Below are 21,125 nucleotides of genomic sequence, written 5' to 3' on the forward strand. Positions count from 1 at the left end.
TGTTTTGCTATATTTTATATCCTCCATATTCCCCTCTGTATTCTATAGAATATTATCTTATATTCTATACCCTCCAATCCCCACCAAACTGTAGCATTTATCTTTTGTTAGTCACAATAGCTTAAGAGTTTTCAAGTCTTCCTATACCCTGTTTCAGACAAATACTTTAAAATGATCACTCCACCTATGGTAACAGTTGTTCTAGGATTTATTAGTTATAAATGAAGTAGAGATAATGTAGTAACTATTATATGAAATAAACAAAATTATCTCTCCTTGGTCTTTTAGTTTTCATTAAAACGAACTAATTTTTATGTATGACAACATGAATTCAATTTCTTATAAATTCTCAAATACTTTTTACAATGCAAATAGCCTTTAAAATAGAGCCAGTATTTTACCTAGGGAAATTTTTTTAAATGAAAAGAAAAAAAAAAAACTTTTGAAAGTAAATATACATGCCAGTTAACATTAAAATATTTTTTATTATATAAAGAAACAGACTTTTAAAAATTAATAAAAAGTAAAAGTTGTCTTGGGGGAACATATTTAGTTAGTGAAAGCAAAACTAAAGGTTTAGAAAAAGTAGGAAGCTAGTATACCTCACTTTAATGACATCAGAATCTATTTCATCATACACTTAGGGATTATCAGGCACAAAAATCAATGCCCAATTTACAATGACATAAAGCATATGTGAAAAAGCCAGTTTCTCCTGCCAGCAAATAGCCTAAATGTTAAGCAAACCAAAGGCTGGAAGGGATTAGTTGAAATGTCAAAAGACAACCTTTTACTTTTACCTGCTCATCCTTATAAACACATTCTCATCCCTCAGGCATGTTTTCCAAACAAACAGTTTCAACGTGCAGCAGCAAAAGGCCCAAGGCAAGCTCTGCCATCTTGTAACTGTCAAAGAGATTAGTCTTTGATCTATTTGGGAGGTCATGTCCACATTCACATTAGCAATACAGTCTAACAACATTATACCTGTTGACCAATCTTTCTTTAGTGCCTCATGAGACAGACGTTTTATATTATGGAAGTTAACTGTGAATGTTTTTTCTGAGTTTTGACAGAAAGTAAACACCATAAACTAAGCTCAAGTGTGGTTTGGAAAAATGATCTTGTAGACCAGTTAACATTACTTTTCAAATACATTTTACAAGGCTTTCCCAAAATAGAAAGCCATACTTAATTGTATACTCTAGAATGAGTTCAAACCACCTGGTCCCCACCCCCATAAATTAGAGTGTGTGTAATTATGGAGGGATGTGTGAACAGCAGAGAGAAATCAAACTATTTTATCAAAGGTTGCAAACTGAGGGCCCAAAGTTGTATTTTCTGTGGCCCCCTTACTGTAGCTTAAAATAATTTGAGCTATTTGCCAACTCTCAACTAGTTCACTCATTTAAATAATCTGTTTAACTCTTAGCGGCTTGAGTTTGCAACCCATTGGTTCAGATGCTACACTGATTCACAAAACATTTTTTTTTAAGATTTTATTTATTTATTTGACAGACAGAGATCACAAGTAGGCAGAGAGGCAAGCAGAGAGAGGGGTGGGGGAGAAGCAGGGTCCCTGCGAAGCAGAGAGCCCGGCGATGCAGGGCTCAATCCCAGGATCCTGGGATCATGACCTGAGCCTAAGGCAGAGGTTTTAACCCACTGAGCCACCCAGGTGCCCCACAAAACATTTTTTTTCATAATGAGTTCAAGTTCACACAAAATGAAAAAACACTCTTAATATCATAGTTTCTAGACAACTAAATTTGATGCTTCTGCATCAAAAGCTAACCTGACATAAGCAGAGATGAGATCCTGAACACCAAAGACAGATAAATCAAGACTGAGGTGGTAATTAACAGAATTATGTAAAAATACCCATGTAGCTTTCAAGCAGAAGTTCTATGGTTTTGGATTCTGATTTTACTATTACATTATAATATACTTGAGATCAAACAGTAAGTTCCTTAAGTCCTTCAATAACTCAGTTTTACTGGAGACAGTATAGGTAGTACACTAGTAATGGGCACAGTATATATTAAAATAACCACAAGGATTATACTGTATTATGTCAACAAGAAATTTAACTCACAGTTTTGAATATTAGATTATTTCTTCAATTTAGTCGAACCCAACAGTGTTGACCATTAGTAGCTCTGTACAAGAGTAGCCTTTTATAAGTAGCTTCTGAAGAAATAAGTGGTATGATAACTATGAGCTAGAACTATAAATTTATCTCATTTTACTGCCTCATAAGAAAGACAGGGAAATTTATCCCAAATCATACAAATATGTGTTACGATTTTAGTAATAAATGCCTTTCTAAAAGCAATCAATGTAGACAAAATGCACTTTTCCCCTTATATGTAAGCCTTACAACAGAAGTTCAAGCTTTGAAACAAGACTAAGAACACGTACTCAGCTAAACTTATTTATTAAAAATATTTTAAAACTTTGCTTCAGAAAAATAAGCACATTTGTCTAGCAAACACTCAAGAAGAATAGTTTTATCTTTCACCAAGGTATAGAATCTAAAACATAAACATTTACAGCAAGCCAAATCTGGAAGACAGAGACTGCATTAGAGACATTTACTGCTCTATATCATCACAGTATAAACACTTTTATCAGAGTATCACAATATAAATTCCAATGGTTAGAGTTCTAAACTCAGCATAAGATCTTGTATGTAAAATAATTTAGCCAGATAAAAGGAATATAGCTGGTTTTATTTCATCTGGCATATTTTCAAGATTTCTAAACACCAAGTTAACCAAATATAGTATATATATATTTTCTTAAATGGGGAAAAATGGGTTTCTGCCAAGACTTAAGAAGCCTGGCTCCCTTTTAAAGTTTAAAACAAAACACACACACACACACACACAGGAGATAGTTCTCAATTATTACTTACTTTACTTGTTACATTAGGAAATGACCACAATAATCTACCAGAAATAAGAATCAGGACATAGTAACAGACATAGTAACAGTAACATAATTTATTTCACATATGTTTTAAGGCTGCTTTGGGTAACATATTTCCTACAGAGAAAATCTGTATTAAACTCTGTTATAAATTGTCATTGCTGAAAAAATAGCCTAGAAATTTCAAATATAAGACAAAAAATACATTTTCATCAAACCTGGCATCTCTTATTCTCAATATATTCAACATATTTTACCTTAATTGGTTATAATAATTTAGCTACTATCTAGAATAGTTTATTGGTAACTCAGTAACATTTAAATAATCCTGAGGGTGCCTGGGTGACACAGTCGGTTAAGCATCTGCCTTCGGCTCAGGTCATTATCCCAGGATCCTGGGATGGAGCCCCACCGTTGACACTCTGCTCAGTGGGCAGTCTGCTTCTCCCTCTTCTTCAGCCCCTCCCCCCTGCTCATACACTCTCTCTCTCTTAAGTAAATCAAATCTTAAAAAAAAAAAAAATCCTAAATAAATGCTTTAGGTAATAATGCAAAAACATTCTGTCATTATGGAATATTAGATCTTTGGAGTTTTTAAGAAAATAATTTATCAAGATAAGAAAATGAGCTCAGAAAAAAAAAGCAGAAATTACTATTTTTCTATTAAAAGAAAAAAAAAGACACTACTTTAAGACATGCAAGATACCTTAAATTGAATATGCTTATTCTATAAAGGGCAAAGTTAAACATTTTTTTAAAAAGAATAGTAAGCTTTGTGGCAATTTAGTTAGGCTACCCATAACAAAATATTGTCTAGGTAAACCTGAAAATGCTTCAATTATCATCTCCAGATAAAGATTTATATATACATATAAATATAAATTATATGTATGTGTGTATATATATACATATATATTCATGCTATAGTATGTTTTGACGGAGGGCGGTAAAAGTACACAGCTTGGATTCAAGGCTTTGACACTAACTAGTTGTTTGACCTTGGGCAAGTCACCAGTACTCCCTCAATTTAGTTTCCTTTCTCAGTTTCTTCCTTTGTAAGTGGAAGAAAATAATTCCTGCCAACCTAACCTCACACAGATGTTGAAGAAATAAATGACAATTAGCACAAAACAGTAAAGTATCATATAGTGGAGGTAAGTGGGCTGGAGTCACTACCTATCCCATATTTCTAAAAACCAAAGTAGGTTTGGGTGGGCTTTACATTTTGTCATACTATATTGTTCCATGCATATGAAAACCACAGGACTGACAGAGACAATGCGGGCCATCTAGCCAATATAGGCCATCTCTTAGGCTGTTCACCTCAAATCAGGGTTTTAACAACTGGATCAACTTCCTATGAAGGCGCTTAACTGATTCTATTCAATACACAGGCACATCGTTTTAGGTAACATAAAGTAAGTTTCTTCAGTTTGTGAATGGCTACTTTTTCATCAAATATCAGTGAAAATACATACATTGGCAGGACAAAGAACAGTATTCAGTTTTGAAACATAATTTTTGATAAGTAATTTCTGCAAATGATCTTAAATTTTCCGACAAATTAGCACTTTTTAATATCCTTCATAATATTTTTTTATCACTGTGCAACCCATTAGCTGTATGTGAACTATAAAAAACATGTTAGTGGTATAATCTATGGAATGAGTACATGACAGGTTCTTTATTAGTCTGAATAGAATCTCATTTACATATCTGATAATCCAGAGCTTCCCTTGTTAAAGTCACATAGGAGAGCAGAATAACTATGAATAAACCCTTCTAGAAGTAACAGTAAACACAATGAAACATTATCATACATAAGAAAGCAATGTGGGGCTATAACTGGAATCCCAGGCTCTTAAAGGAATGAGCTAATATCAAGAGACTTTTTTCAAAGATTTATTTATTTATTTGTGAGTGAGAATGAGAGAGGAGGGTAGAGAGAGAGAGAGTCAGCACGAGAAGGGGGAAGGTCAGAGTGAGAAGCAGACTCCCTGAAGAACAGGGAGTCCGATGCAGAACTCGATCCTGGGACTCCAGGATCACGACAACTTGAGCTGAAGGCAGTCGTTCAACCAACTGAGCGACCCAGGCGCCCCTCAAGAGACTTTTTTAAGGGGAATGAATAGTGCTGCGTTCAGCAAGTGGCAGAGACCTGTACATACTCTCGTATAACTCTGGAAGAAAGCAAGATCTCTCACGCAGGAGGCTTGTGGATGTTAGAAAATGCAACACTAAGCACTTTGGGGTGGGGGTGGGAGTGTTGCATAAAAGTTTGGTGGCAATGGCAGGCATAGAATATAGAAAGTAATCACAGTAAGAGAAGGCTCAGACTCAATTTTCACATGACTCAAATTTCACATGATTAAACACTGTGACATTTAAAAACAAACATGGTCAAGAGAAAGTGTGCACATAACAAAAAGATTACATAAGTACTGAAAAATACTGAAATATATTTAAAACTATTATCTCCACAGCCCAACAAATGAATTCTGATACTTTCTCCATCTAGATTTTTATTATGTCCAAATTTATCTTTTAAACAGTAAGTATATGCTTGATTTAAAAGTTATTACTTCCTATCTTTATAATATTTTTGTTAGGAATATTTGATTTAGAGCTTCTCAAATGTGAATGTGTGAGTGTGGGAATAAGACATACAGGAACATAGCATTTTAAAATCTCATACTTCATCTTAGAAAGTAATGAAGACTTCTAGTTTCAGAAAGGAAGGAAAAAAGACATTTCCTCTTTCCTTGCCTCTCAAAACCTGCCACAAACTTAAAAGACAAATAAGAAAAACACAGTCTTCATCTTCATTTAAACTAAGAGAAATTTGCAACCTCAAAACCCAATACATGAATGTGAAAAGCAGATGGACAAATGGTTTATGACTAAGCAGAGAGGTGAAAGTTCAAACCAAAGTACCCACAGAGCTACTGAAGGGAAATAAGCCAGTTTGGCCAACAGTAGTCCAAAAAAGTTCAGGAAATGAATGTATAGGTAAACTGCTGGAGGATGTGTACTATGAAGATGAAACAGTAAACAAGAAACAGGAGGAAGATTTGAGACCTAGGAAACTTGGGATCCAACACACAAGACAGGCAAGTCAAATTCCTAGGATGACAGTAAAGGGAAATCTCAGAATTTTGACAGTTAAGTGGGCTAAAGAAAAACTTGGTCCTGATTGAAGTAGAAGGTCAAGAGGCTCGAGAAGCAATGTCTTCAGGGGTTAAAAAAAAAAAAAAAAAAAAAGGACTGACCTATTATCTGACAGGTGGATAGGATAATTGTATTGAGAGGTGCTATAAAGATTCACTGAAGGGTGACAGAAGATTAAAGATCTTTTAAAAAGGAGGGGTACCTGGTAGCTCAGTTGGTTAAGCGTCTGCCTTGGGCTCAGGTCTTGATCCCAGGGTCCTGGAATAGAGCCCCACAAAGGTTTCCCAGCTCAGCAGGAGGTCTGCTTCTCCCTTTCCTTCTGTCCCTCTGTCCCCACCCCGTGCTCTCCTAATAAATAAATAAATAAAATCTTTAAAAAAAAAAAAAGGGATCTTTTAAAAAGGAAAAAAGAGCAGAGGGCGTTATTAATGGGAAGATTAAAAGTTCAAGCAAGGAAGGAAATCATTTGACCACAGTGAACAGTATTTTCATAATCACAATTTAATTTTTTTTTTGAAGATTTTATTTATTCTTTTGAGAGAGAGAGACAGAGATAGAGACAGAGAGCACGAGCAGGGAGGAGAGGGAGAAGGAATCTTCCCATTGAGCAGGAACCAGACTCGGGGCTCAATCCCAGGATTCTGGAATCATGACCTGAGCCAAAGGCAAACTCTTAACTGACTGAGCCACCCAGGCACCCTGATCATGATTTGAATACTGATTATGGGTTTAATTTTTGAAATGTGATATAACTACATTAGGAAGAAAAAGAAGGGAAAGGTATCGTGAGCTAAAATTTTTATCTCGTACAGGAAGTAAACAGATTTAAAATTGATTAAATAAAGATAAATATGGCAGTAAATACCAGATAAAATAGCTAAAAAAGGTGAAAGTCACAGCGTCTCAGAAGCAGGGGCTGGGAGTGGGGCAGAATCCAAGAAACTGTTAATATAAAAAACTATGTACTATATTTTGCATAAATTATGCCTTTGTAAAACTTTCTTCCATTTTTTCAACTTGGTAAAAAATAATTTTAAAAAATGCAGAGGGGCGCCTGGGTAGCTCAGTGGGTTAACCCTCTGCCTTCGGCTCAGGTCATGATCTCGGGGTCCTGGGATTGAGCCCCACATCGGGCTCTAGCCCCACATCGGGCTCTCTGCTCAGCAGGGAGCCTGCTTCCCCCTCTTTCTCTGCCTGCCTGTCTGCCTACTCGTGATCTCTCTCTGTCAAGAAAATAAATAAAATCTTTAAAAAAAAAAAAAAGAAAAAGAATTATAGGAAAGATTGACATGTAAACACACTAAATAAACAGTGCTGTCTACTACAGTTTATGTTATCTGAGACCTTAAGGCTTTATAGCTGGAGAAATATCAAGTAACATACTCACCTGAGGCCCACCTACATATCTGTACCCTGTAGACTTTAAGGGAATTTGACTAAGTAAATATAAATAAAAAGGGTAACATTCACTATAAAAAAATTCTACTCTGGGGGCACTGGGTGGCTCAGTGGGTTAAGCCTCTGTCTTCAGCTCAGGTCATGATCTCAGGGTCCTGGTATCGAGCCCCACATCCAGCTCTCTGCTCAGCAGGGACCCTGCTTCCCACCCCCGCTCTCTGCCTGCCTCTCTGCCTACTTGTGATCTCTCTCTGTCAAATAAATAAATAAAATCTTTAAAAAAAATTCTATCTGAAGAAAAAAACAAAGTTATTTTCAGAGAAGTTAAAAATCAATTCCACCACTTCCCTTGAGGTAGTGCTCCTGATTATGCTCTGGGCCAACAGAAGTTATATGTCAATCAACCTTATGAATCCCCAGGGTGATAATTTCACTTTTAAATCCTTGAATCTACTATGGGAACAAAAGTAAAATACAAAGGTTAATAAAGTTCTTATTTTTGCCAAAAACAAGATGAACACAAGAAAATAATTTTAAAAATTTTCATAAACCAAAAGTTCTTTTTTATTAAATATCCAAAGGTTTTATTTGTAGCCATAGTTAGGCATTGCTCCCCACCTCCCCATGGAAAGAGAATGACATGACTACTAGGAGAAAAAGGAAGGAAAAAGGTTCATGAAACTTGCTTAAAATTTTGTGATTTTTAAATGTTTCCTCTCCTGATCCCAAAACATTCCTTTAAGAAATATGGGAACTTTTTTAAATTTAAGAATTAAAAATACCTCAGCCATTTATTTTAGTGTTTTTATGTTTGTTTCTCAGAAGGGATGAGCGCAAAGGTTTGGTTATCTCATTTTTCACTGTTCAAGGCAAATTACAAATTGTCAACCTAGATGGCATAATTAGATTTAAACTAGATTTTAATTTTATTATTTAAAGATACACTTACAACCTACTTTAATAATACTTTGGCCAAACTATCCTTTGTTTAAAATCTGGGGGAAAAAATTGTACTGAGGAGGAAAAAAATGTTTAAGTAACAACTCATTCTAGACCTTCAGAGGTGACATGGTTTTTCTTCCATATCTGTGCTTTGGCCTAAGTGTTTCCAACAGCAAGTTGCTGGACTCCTAAATGTTGGGAGTTTAGTATTACAGCCCCTTAAGTTTATATATACAGCCATTTCCCCTGGGTAACCACATGTTATTATCGGAGCTAGATCCAGGTGGGTTTCTGTATCAGATGCTACGCTATAACTAGAACTCAACCACACTCTGACCTTAGGCTCTATTCCCAGATCTGGTTTCCCACAGGATAGCTTAGAATTTCCCTTGGCTTAGAATAGTCTCAAATCTTTAAAAGGGCATACAGGGTCCTAAATGATTTGGCTCCTTAATACCTCTCCCAGCCTCTATTCACATGCCATTCTCCCCAACTCACTTTCTACCTCAGTTTCTTTCAATTCCTAGAAACTGCTTATCTTCTTTCATACCTTTAGGGCCTTAGCATAGTCTACTCTCTCTGTTGAGAATATTCTTAACCATTCTGCTCACCTATATAACTCCTAGCCGTCTTTCCCGTGTCAGCTTAAATAGCACTTCCTCAGGAAGTCTTTCTTTACCCCCAAAGACCAGGTCAGGATCCTGTTATACATTCTCATATATATCATATATATATATCTCATATATATCCTCATATATATACCTTCTTGTGACTTTTTCTTACAGCCTTTATCACAACTGTAATCAACTGTTTATTACTTCTATGTCACTCTTCCTTGCTAAACTGTAAATTCCATGACACAAGGGACTGTAACCTGTGTCGTGGATCACTGTGTCACCAGTCTATTAAAGTACTTGGTACTTGAGGCAGTTATTCAAAAGATGGTTGTTTCATTATCCTGAATAGTCTTAATAATCTGAATAGTCTTGTAATCTGGCCTTTGATGAGGCCAATCCACCTTATCAAATGTTTTTATGTTTCAATCTCTTTGTAGACAAGAGATGCCTCCTTCATCTATTTTAGGCAAATCAAAGTAAATGGATATCTGGATGACAGGTGAAAAGTGTTGCTCAATTTCACTTTCTCTAAGCATCTGAATACCCAGATTCAATCCCACCAAAACATTTAGTAAAGGACCATGCAGGTCCTTTACTAAATTATAGACTTCAGTAGTGTAGAGATAGCATCATGTTCATTTTTGTACCTACTATATTTAGTACAAGTTAGGCTCTTAGTAAAAGCTTATTATATGAGTGAATGAATGAATGAATGAATGAATAAATGCTACAATACTCAAGATCATCAACACAATAATGAAAGTGATACAAAAGGAATATATAAGTCTACTTAAAATTACTAAGAATGGTTTCTGAAATCAAGTTTGTCTTGATATACTATAGCCCCTTACACTCTGCCTTCATTTATCTACTGATGAATATACACACTGCTGTCAAAATAAGAATAATGAAAAATCAACATCATTCTCCTTAAAAAGAAATGTCAGATTTAAGAATTCATATATGGCTATCATCTAATAATATTTTGACACTTAAAAACACTGGCTGAATGCGGTTTAATGTGCATTCTATTTTATTAATGTTGTTATCTTCTGGGGTAAGCAAAGATAACAGCCCTTCCCTGAAATTTATAAAACATCAAGAATGCATGAGAAGGCTATCAATTTACATATATCTGTTTTAAGTCAATAACATAATTTAACATGCTTGTATTTTTCAATCATGAATGTAATTTTCCAAAATTGATTAAATATACTCAAATAGCTCAGTACCTTCAAAGCTAAGTTTCTTAAACAACAAAAAAATAGTAGTTATTGTATGTCAATACTAAGATAACCAGATCACCCTCTGAATTTTAAAGTTTCCAAATAAAATCTATTTTAGTAACTCAACATACTATATTAATAAAGAAAAATAACACAAAAAATAAAATTTATTATCTTGTTATTTTAATCACTGTAAGAGCACTTGTTATTGAATATTATCATCAAATTTTATGAAACCAATTATAAAAATCTAACATACCACCTGAGCATCTTTAAAGTACAAAAATTTTTAGCTATTTGCCATTTTTATGAATTTTCCACAGGGGAGTAAAGGTACAACACTCATGAAAAGAAAATATTTCTATATACTACCAAACTATGCTAGGGAATATAAATAAGATGCAATTTTAAAATCTAAATATTGTACCTTATAATGTTTCACAAATTATGACCATGCCAATTTGAGATGTAGATGCCTGAATTATAAAGTTAAGGCTTTTGTAGTTTTTAGATCATACTAATTGGTCAAAGGATTTGCTTTATATATCCATTAAATGGGAGCCTTGTTATACTGTGACTTAAATGCATTAAAAGAAAACAACTTTTCTTTTAGTTATATTTTTTCACCAACATCTAATCACATAAAGGCCTTGCTTCATTTTCCTCCCTTTCAAATACTATGGTTTAGTGCACAGAAAGTTTTCTTTTTAACTATTACACGATTAAGTATGTCCTTATAGAATGATCAGAAGCATCTGGGAAAGGTGGAAGTGAAAAAAAATCCTCACCGGGAAAGTTAGCTTAATGCTTGCCCTTCAGAGTGGCCCATTATCAACATTTCATAGTGGGTTTCTTTATTTTCAGGTCCCTGAGGTGTGTGCTATAAATTATGACTTGAACTAAACAAGTCACACTTGGCTCCAAAATGAAATTTTCCTACCTCTACTTTCTAGTCCCCAAGGTGGGAAGAGGAAATCCTGGTCACAGCCAAAGAAGTCATATTTTTGGCTCTAACATACATTTTCCTGCTTCTCTAAAAGCCAAACTCTGCAATTGAGACTCTAAGAGTCTTAAGTCAGTATTTTAAACTGTATTAATTTTTTACTTCCATAATCTGTGTCTCAAATTTAAGGAAAAAACTTTTAGTATCATAAAATGAATGCCATTGCTCTTTTCCCCCATTCAGATCACTTTTCTAACTCTGACACTGATCTTAACCTTCAAATATGAATTCAAATGAAACAAAAGAGAAAACAATGTAGAAATAGATTGTTTTATTTCCAAAAGCTAGAATATTTACGGTTTTCAATATAAATAACTTCTACTTATTTTTGTAAGACAGACTAAATATTAACATTAGAAAAAAAAACTACCAAATCCTAATTTATAGTCCAGTAATCTGAAGAACTGTTTCAGTTTTGGAAGAGCCATTTACAGAAATCATTTAGTTCTTCACCTCATTTTATAGAAAACAAGAATATGGCAATATTACGTTAATAGGTTTATATTTAGTCATTAATTAAATCAACATTTTTATTTAAAAAAAATCTACATTTACTGAATACCTACTACATTGCAAGGCATTATTTTAATTATAGAAACACAAAGAAATTATCCTAATCCTTGACATACATCATGTAACACATTATAAAACATATTTATAAGCACTAAAATACAAGGAGGGGAGTATAGTATATGCTTTAGGAAGTAATAAAGGACACTGGTAAAGAGGACTATGTAGGTCAATATAAAGCCAGTATTATTATACTTTTAGTTTGTAATTCTTTTTTTTCTACATGATTTAAAAGGTAAATGTATAAAACAATAATTATAAATTATGTTAATGGGCATACAATGTATAAAAATTGCAATCCCGACAGTAAAATAAAAGGGAAGGACAGAGATTAAGGATGTTACATGTAATCCCCACTAAACATTAAGAAAATAACTAAAAAATGGGGGTCAAAAGGGATCAAAATAGTACTCAATGAAAAAACAACTAGAGGGGCACCTGGGTGGCTCAGTGGGTTAAAGCCTCTGCCTTCGGCTCAGGTCATGATCTCAGGGTCCTGGGATCAAGCCCCACACTGGGCTCTCTGCTTGGCAAGAGCCTGCTTCTCCCTCTCTCTCTGCCAGCCTCTCTGCCTACTTGTGATCTCTGTCTGTCAAATAAATAAATAAAATCTTAAAAAAAAAAAAGAAAGAAAAAACAACTAGATACAAAACAGGGTAATAATGAAGCAACTGAAGAACACAAAGCACAGAAAACAGCTGAATAGTAGAACCAAGTCCCTCCTTATCAGTAACTACTTTGTAAATAGATTAAACTCTCCAGCTGAAAGGCAGAATTTGGCTAAATGAATTAAAAAAACATGATCTAACTATACAGTGTGAACAAGAGACTCATTTCAGATACAAGGAAGTTAGACCCTTATTTTATATCATATACAAAGATTTACTCAAAATTGAACCAAATATCTAAATTTCAGAGCTCCAACTATGAAAGTTTTCAAAGAAAATGTTCAAATCTGCATGGCCTGGATTTGGCAATAGTTTCCTAAATAGACAGTAAAAGCACAGGCAAAAACAAAAAAATAAAGTGGACTTAATTATCAAGCTCTTCTATTTCTATGTTAATTTACATTCATAAATTAATATATAAATATAGCATATTTATAAATTTGATTTCTTTTGTTTCTTTTTTATTCCAAATAAATACTTTCAATAATTTATTGGATCATTTATGAATCTTAAGAAATCAGCCATAATAGTACTCTGATTTATTTCAGATATTCAGATATTTTGGGTATTGATGGCTATACTCCAGTCATTTCGAAATGATAAAAGGCCTTCCTATTATAAAAATTACATACCTATACTCTTAAAAGCTTATAAACATCAGTCTTTCGAATGGATGCCTTGCAAATATCCTTTAGTTACAAAAAAAGGGCAAAACTCCTTTTTAGAGTCTTGCCTCTAAGTCCTTTTCCACGTTTCGTAGAAAATACCCACACCTCTCCTATTGCTCCTGACTTTGGGCTTAGGCATATGACGTGCTTTGGGCAATAGGTTAGTAGATATAAGTAGGCGTTCAGAAAGTGCTTGCTCAATCAAACCTGCCCTCTTATATCTCTGCCAAAGTATAAAACATGGTAACATGTTCTGGCTAGTCTGCTGGTATACAAAGGATAAGATACATGCAGAGCAGAGCTGACCCAACTGGGCCAAACCTACATTGGTGAAACCATAGCACGGTGACTAAGCCCAGTAGAAATCGGCAGAGCTGCTCACTCGGGCCCAGCTCAGATCATCTACCACCCAGCTACTACTCCCCACCAACTGATATGTGATTCATAATAAATGATTATTGTTTTAATCCACTATGTTTTACAATTGTTTGTTTCACAGGAAGAGTTGATCTAGACATAAGGCAACAGGAAATATATTTCTCTTACATCCGATATTGCCAATGAAGAATTTTCCTCTTTATCTGTCCCTTGTCCCTGCAGTTTGGACTACTTTTGGGTCTACTCTACTCACCCCTTTCACGAACCACTAGGGAAACTTCTTTAGAACCACCCTCCTCCTCTGCACCTAGATCTCATTGGAGCTTCTGTTGTTCTGATGTTTTATATAACTACAGCCATTACAATTCAGATAAGCAGAACTGTGACAGCAAGACCATTACTGAGGAATGTCAGAGCAGGTCATCTCTGAGTTTTTTGTATGATGGTATGAGAAAGTGCGTGAGAAGAACTAATTCTGAGGAAAGAAAGAATTACGATCTCAACACTAGTGCAATAACAATGCCCATAATCACAGTTGCTGGGAGTGAGGGCAGAGAAAGTAGAAGGTAAATGTAATTTTTTTCTTCACAAGTAACATTTTATTTAAATTTAATTCTTTTCAAAGAATGATATAGTAAATATCTTTATTCTCACCACATTCTCTTAAAATTTGTTTTCTACTAAAACAAATATTATAGAAAAAGTTAAAGTCCCATTTGATAAGCATCCCAATATCATTCCTTTCTCTTCTCAGGTGTAATCACTATTATGAGTTTTATGCGAATGATTCTTTTCAGGCCTTGCTATTTTGTGAGTATAATATTTAGTACAACATATTATTAGCTAAAAAGTTATCTCCTTCTGTGGTCCTCAAGGACTCCTATATAGGTCCAAGAAAAAGAGAAGATATAAGCATAAATTGAAGGAGGTAGTTTTAGGGAAACTATAAATATATTTAAGACATTGGGAGAATGTGTGGTACAAAGAAGGGAAAGGGATTTTCTCCACTCTAACAAAAGAGCATTAGTGCAATGATACAGGACCCAGGTAAAATGATAAGACATCAAAGAGAGACAGTAACACCGGCAACAGCAGTGCCATCAGCAGCCCTCAGTTTCAATGGAATGTGGCAACAAAAGCCGCAAAGAAAGAAAGAAAACATAACAGTTTTCTTGAGTAGATGTCAACTATTTCATCAGTAGCTATAGTGAGAAGCAGTATTAATCATTTCAGAATAGGAGCCCTGGGCATGGTCATCAGCACTCTCAATGGGAGCCCTAGTGGCTGAAGAAAGGTAGTGGAAGCCACCAAAGTCAGTGTACCCTGAAAGGATTCGATAACTCCTGAGGACTTTCAGAAATTTTGAAGAGATCTAGAGCTTAGGGAAGAGTAGGAGCTAACCAGAGAAATACTATTTATTACTGTTAATATTATATAATTCACAGTGTCTACTAAAGTATTAACAATAAATAACTGTCCAGGGAAAGAATTCTTGCTTTGGTATGAGACCCTAACGGGTTGTATCCTAAGAGGAGGAATATAAATTATACTCATTCTAGTCAGCTAAATGGCCAGAAAACCTTAAGTCTTGGTCTCAGATTGCTGGCACCTTCAAATTCCAGTAGGAAATAAAAGAAAATCCTTTCTAATGGAAAATAACATCACCTTAGGCTTCAAATTATTGCTACAGATAATTTTTCAAATATGTTTAGTAAACAATTAGTGATAATGAAGCAAGACCCTGTTTTTGGCCAAGATAGAAAAACTGGTTTGGGAATGTCCCTCCCACTGCATAAGACCATAATCTCAGAGATAAGGGAAATCCATTAGGTGAACTCCATGATTCTCAGCTCTTTTCCTACATATAATTTCCTGACAATTGTATCTAGAACATTGAAGTACAAGCAGAGTATGGTTGTCCTGCTGAGCTGCGGTGCAAGACGTCAGATTTTGGAGTGGCTAAAATCACTGAAATTAGCAGGGCAGTGTACAGTATTGAGAGAAGGGAAATAAAGAAAGAGCCCTAGAATTCTAGAATTCCTGGGGGACCCTTGTAAGTCTATGACTAAGAGCTTTATAAAACACAAATCGCTGGGCTCCACCTCCACAGCTTCTGATTCAGTTGGTCTGGATGGAACCTAGAAAATGTTTATTTCTATCAAGTTCCCAGGTGATACTGATTGACACTCCTGGTCTTGGATCACTTTGAAAATCACTCTTATTGAGCAAAAGGCAATGTAAGTTAAAAATAAAATAAATCTGGGCACCTGGGTGGCTCAGTCTTAAGCATCTGCCTTCAGCTCAGGTTGTGATCCCAGGGTCCTGTGATTGACCCCCATGTCAGGCAGGTTCCCTGCTCAGCAGGAGGCATGCTACTCCCTCTCCCACTCCCCCTACTTTCGTTCCCTCTCTCACTGTGTGTGTCTCTCCGTCAAATAAATAAATAAAATCCTAAAAAAAAGATTAAAAATAAATCAAATGATAAATCACTAAAGGTTTAAAAAAAAATAATAAAATAAATCCATGTCTACTAAACCTTTCTCACTCATTCTGAGTCACCAGAGCATTAAAATATCTGAGGATCCAAAAAAAAAAAAACAATTAACTTTACATAATGTTCAAGAACTTCAGCACCTGAAACTAATATTACACTGTACATTAACTAAATGGAACTTAAATAAAAACTTAAAATTAACAATTTCTGTGATAAACAAAACTTAAGGTTTGCTGGCCTACCTGTAGATCTTTCACGTTTGGAAAAGGAATCCCTATTGTTATGACAGCACGGGCATTGTCATCTGAGAAATCCAGACCCTCGCTCACTTTACCACGACAAACTGCTACCAAGAGGGCTCCATCTTAAGCAACAAAAAATAAAGTTTTAAAAAGCACACCCAAAATTCCCCAAAGCTGCTTATTGTTGTCATTTTGAAAAGATCTAATTAAGTAATAATAGCAACTTTAAAAGAATCAAAATAAAAAACTATGATGAGATAAAGTTTTAAAATGGACACAAAATTACATTTCTGGTACCAAATAAATCTACAAACTGTGTATTCCCAGATAACATACACAGAAAAGCCACATCAGAGTATTATTAACTTGCAGATGAACTAAGCAATCGGGCATTGTTTTATCTTTAAAAAAGTGAAATTGCAATCACTAATTTTACCACCAGAATGTAAAGTTTTCTGAATGATTTAAACAATTCTAGTTTGTACTATGTATCATATTGAATCTAACATTATATTGGAAAACATTTAAAACATATAGAACACTCTGTGTATAATATTATCACACTGACAATATTGACAATTATGTTATAGCATCTTTAAGATGGTACACGGTTCATAAGTTATTCCTATTAGCTCTTCCTGTCAAACTTTTCATGGACATTTGCTAAATTTGAAATTGAGTCTTCAGCTGTGTGTTGAAATCTCAAATTTATCTTATGTAATAAAATGTAAGCATAAAGTACATTATTTGCATCAAAGTGTAGAGTTTGTCTGGCTAATAAGGAAGATATTTATGCATTCTCCGTCCACCCTCTTTCACAAAACATTTCAGGTAGTGTAAGGAAGACTATACTAAATGTCTTCTTTACCTAAATATATGCCGTTTCTTAAAGTTGAACTGGCATCTCCAAATGAAAATATTCATAGGAGAACAGCTCCAAATAACAGAATCTTTTCAACTTATTTGCTTCTCAACCAGATTATAAAGTATAATTTTTCTATTAAGTGCAATTCATAAAAAAAAATAACATAAAATTTTGACAGCATCAACTTCTCATTTTGTGATAAAAATATTGTTTCATTGACCGTCAAATAATTTCCATTTACCTTTCTCGCCTTTGTACTTGATTGCATCATAGTACACCTGCAGTAATTCATCAAAATCAGTTTTTTCTCCTCCCTGAGGTTCTACAATGACTGTCTTCACCAACTCTAGATTATGCCATAAACCAGTGTAGAGCCAACGTTCTTTTAACTTTTCTAATAACTGAAAAGGAGAAAGAAAAAAATGAACTAGTTTTGTGTCCAAATGAACAAACTTACCTTGGTTTGTTTAAAGAGAATGGGACAACAATGTGACTATGGCAAGCAAATTAACCTTTCTGCATTTTACTTTTCTCATCTATAAAATGAGAAAAACAAGAATATGTCATAGAGTCGCTATTGGGTTACATTCATTAACTAATTTAGATAGCTCTGAATGATGCCTGGCAGATAGTAAGAGCTCCATAAAAGTTAACTGCCACCATTTCTATTACTACTGACATTACTGCTGCTGTTGCTGCTTTTGCTACTACTACATCTATGATCACTATCTTGGGATTTCAAAAGCAGAAAAAAATGACTTCTGTCAAAGTTGATAAATTTTAAGTTATCTCTTTAAACCCAAAGTGAAATTCCTTAATATCCTCACCTAAAGCTTCCTTACTTTTTTTTTTTTTTTTTTTTTGAAGGAGGCTCCATGCCCAGAGTGGAACCCAATGCAGGGCTTGAACTCACAACCCTGAGATCAAGACCTGAGCTGAGATCAAGAGTCAGACACTTAGACTGAGCCACCTAGGAACCTCAACTAAAGATTCTTTATTGAAGATTCTTTAAGATCATTTTACCTAGTCCATAGGTAGTTAAGCCATTTAAAAATTTGATCATCACCGATTAAACTGAATCAAATAAATATATAAACAGACTCAGGTAGCTAACAAGTAGAAAATATACAAGCACAAGAGAACATTTATAAAAATAACCATGTGCTACATTATAAAAGGACTTTCAATAAATTTCAAAGAATACCAGATTAACCACAGTCTAATAACAATGTAACTTTAGATTAAAAAACAATATAGAGTTAGTGGGGTAAAAAAAAAAAAAAAAAACCCAGCAAACAAACTGGACACTGATTATATTCTTAAAGAACACACGGGTTATATGTCAATTAATCTCAATAAAGCTAGAAAAGACAAACACCATATAGTTAAAAGAGAAAAAACACAGAATTCAGGAAATCTTTATATATTAATGATAAGAAAAGCACCCACAATTCAAAATATGGGATTCAGTAAAGGCAATAGTTAGATATATACTTACAGTTTAAGATGTATTTATTTTAAAAACATGAAATTGAATGAAGCATTCTTTATTTTTTATTTTAATTTTTTTTAATAAACATATAATGTATTTTTAGCCCCGGGGTACAGGTCTGTGAATCGCCAGGTTTACACACTTCACAGCACTCACCACAGCACACTCCCCCCAATGTCTATACCCCACCACCCTCTCCCGACCCCCCTACCACCAGCAACCTTGTTTGTTCTGCGAGATTAAGAGTCTCTTATGGTTTGTCTCCCTCCCGATCCCATCTTGTTTCATTTATTCTTTTCCTACCCCCCAAACCCCCCACATTGCATCTCCACTTCCTCATATCAGGGAGATCATATGATAGTTGTCTTTCTCCGATTGACTTATTTCGCTAAGCATAATACCCTCTAGTTCCATCCACGTCGTCGCAAATGGCAAGATTTCATTTCTTTTGATGGCTGCATAGTATTCCATTGTATATATATATACCACATTGAAGCATTCTTTTTAAGAAGAAAATCAAATGGTAAATGCAAAGGAAGTAGAAGTTAACAATAAACATAAGAGCTGAAATAAAAAGACAAAAGCCAGTACTAAAAAGTATTATGATTTAAATTGATCTGTTTTACCCACTTGTTCTATGCAGAGTTCTATGCAGTATGGACCAATTATTATAATGTAGGCAAGCAACAGGGCATTACCAGAAATTTTCTAGAAAACAGAAACTAAATTTTATAAGATGGTTTATTTCCTCAGAAAATACCCTTATCTATTTTTTCTTTTAATAAAGATTTTATTTATTTGAGAGAGAGAGAAACATGCACATGGGCAGGTAAAAGGCAGAGAGAGAAGGAGAAGGAGAGAAGCAGACTCCCTGCTGAGCTCAGAGCCTGACAGGGGCTGATCCCAGGATCCTGAGATGGTGACCTGAGGAGAAATCAAGAGTTCCACATTTAAACGACTGAACAACCCAGGCACCCCATCACCCTTATCTATTTTCAGAAATAAATTTAATAAGATCATAAGATAAAATTTTTATCACTACTATGGTATAAATGTTTATGTTCCCTCAAAACACATATGTTGAACTCCAAATCCCCAAAGATGATGGTATCATGAAATAGGCCCTTTGGGAGGTGATTAGGTCATGAGCATGGAGCTTTCATGAATGAAATGAGTGCTCTTATAAAAGGGATCCCCACAGATGAGTGCTGTTATAAAAGGGATCCCCACCATATGAGACAGTCAGAAGACCCTGCCTACCAAACAGGAAGAGGACTGTCATCCAACCTGATCTTGGGTCTCCCAGTCTCTAGCACTGTGAGAAATAAATTTTTGTTGTTTATAAACTACAAAGTCTGTGGTAATTTATTATAGCAGCTGGAACAGACAAATAAAATCACTAACTGGTAAAAAACCTCATTGTGTATTATACAGTAGTCAAGGTACCCTGATTAATAAAAAGAAAAATTTTCTGTAACACCATGTCATTAGGTTAAAAATGAAAAAAGTAGGGCAATCATTAATCTAAAAGTCTATCTTACTTTGAGTGCCTCAAGGACTGGCCATTAAAATTTGCTTTTTGAATATGCACTGTTTTTTAATCAGTCTCTCATCAGTGCTAGGAAGTATGAAAACCTTGTAACAGTATTCAGGGCCACAGCATATACGGGAGAGTCAAACTGAGTCTTCAATGAAAGATAAGACTATTATAAAGTTGGTAATGTTCAGAATAATATATTAATCTCTTTAAATTTCTCTACTGAATAAGCAGTTTAGAAGAAGATATAAATATCCTAAGGATGTAAAACCAGGTAAAATGTGTCATGAATTTGCATAATTGTTGATACTTAATGCAATTTAATTCAATGATATACTGTTTTCTGTCTTCTGAAAACAGCCTTTCATCTTTGATTCCTTGATCTTGAGATAATAACTGCCAGTACAATATGTTTTTAACATTTAAAATCTGGATGGATACCTCTCACTTTACTTGAAGAAGATCACTAAGTTGGTCATTCCAAAATATATTCCATAAAATCTATTTAAGAAGGTAAGTTTCAGAAAGAACAAAGAAATTGGTTCAATATACACCTACCCCCAAAGACATTCCCATTACATAAAAAATAATTCAGAATATCAAAGAGTTGCATATGATTTAGAAAACATTTAACACAAGTTTAAAAAAATTTCAAAGCAAGGATGATACATGCAAAATTTTAAAATTTGTTATAATGAATGAAGAAAAAACAATCTACTGACTTCTCAGATTCTAAGAACTTCAAAAACTTAGACAACGAAAATAGCCACAGATTTATAAATAAATCATGAATATTACAATTAAAATGTAGAATATGCATTATATCAATCACTTCAGGCAATTTTATGGCACATACAAAACAAACTGTCATATATTAATAGGTCTTTAAAAATTATCTGCAAAATAAGGCTGTTAAAGTTTGTTGG

General features: G+C 34.4%; 1 protein-coding gene across 1 annotated transcript in view; it reads right to left on the reverse strand.

Annotated features, from left to right (window-relative positions):
• The window catches only part of BRIP1 (BRCA1 interacting DNA helicase 1), a 182,975-nt gene that overhangs the window by 37,576 nt on the left and 124,274 nt on the right, over positions 1-21,125 (reverse strand). Inside the window, exons 15-16 of the mRNA XM_080825921.1 lie at positions 17,412-17,571; positions 16,306-16,427 (exon numbers count right to left, since the gene is read on the reverse strand). Of these exons, the coding sequence (XP_080682047.1) occupies positions 16,306-16,427; positions 17,412-17,571 (282 nt within the window). The remainder of the gene's footprint in view (positions 1-16,305; positions 16,428-17,411; positions 17,572-21,125) is intronic.

The sequence above is a fragment of the Martes martes genome (assembly GCF_963455335.1).
Source record: "Martes martes genome assembly, chromosome: 16".
Taxonomy (NCBI): domain Eukaryota; kingdom Metazoa; phylum Chordata; class Mammalia; order Carnivora; family Mustelidae; genus Martes; species Martes martes.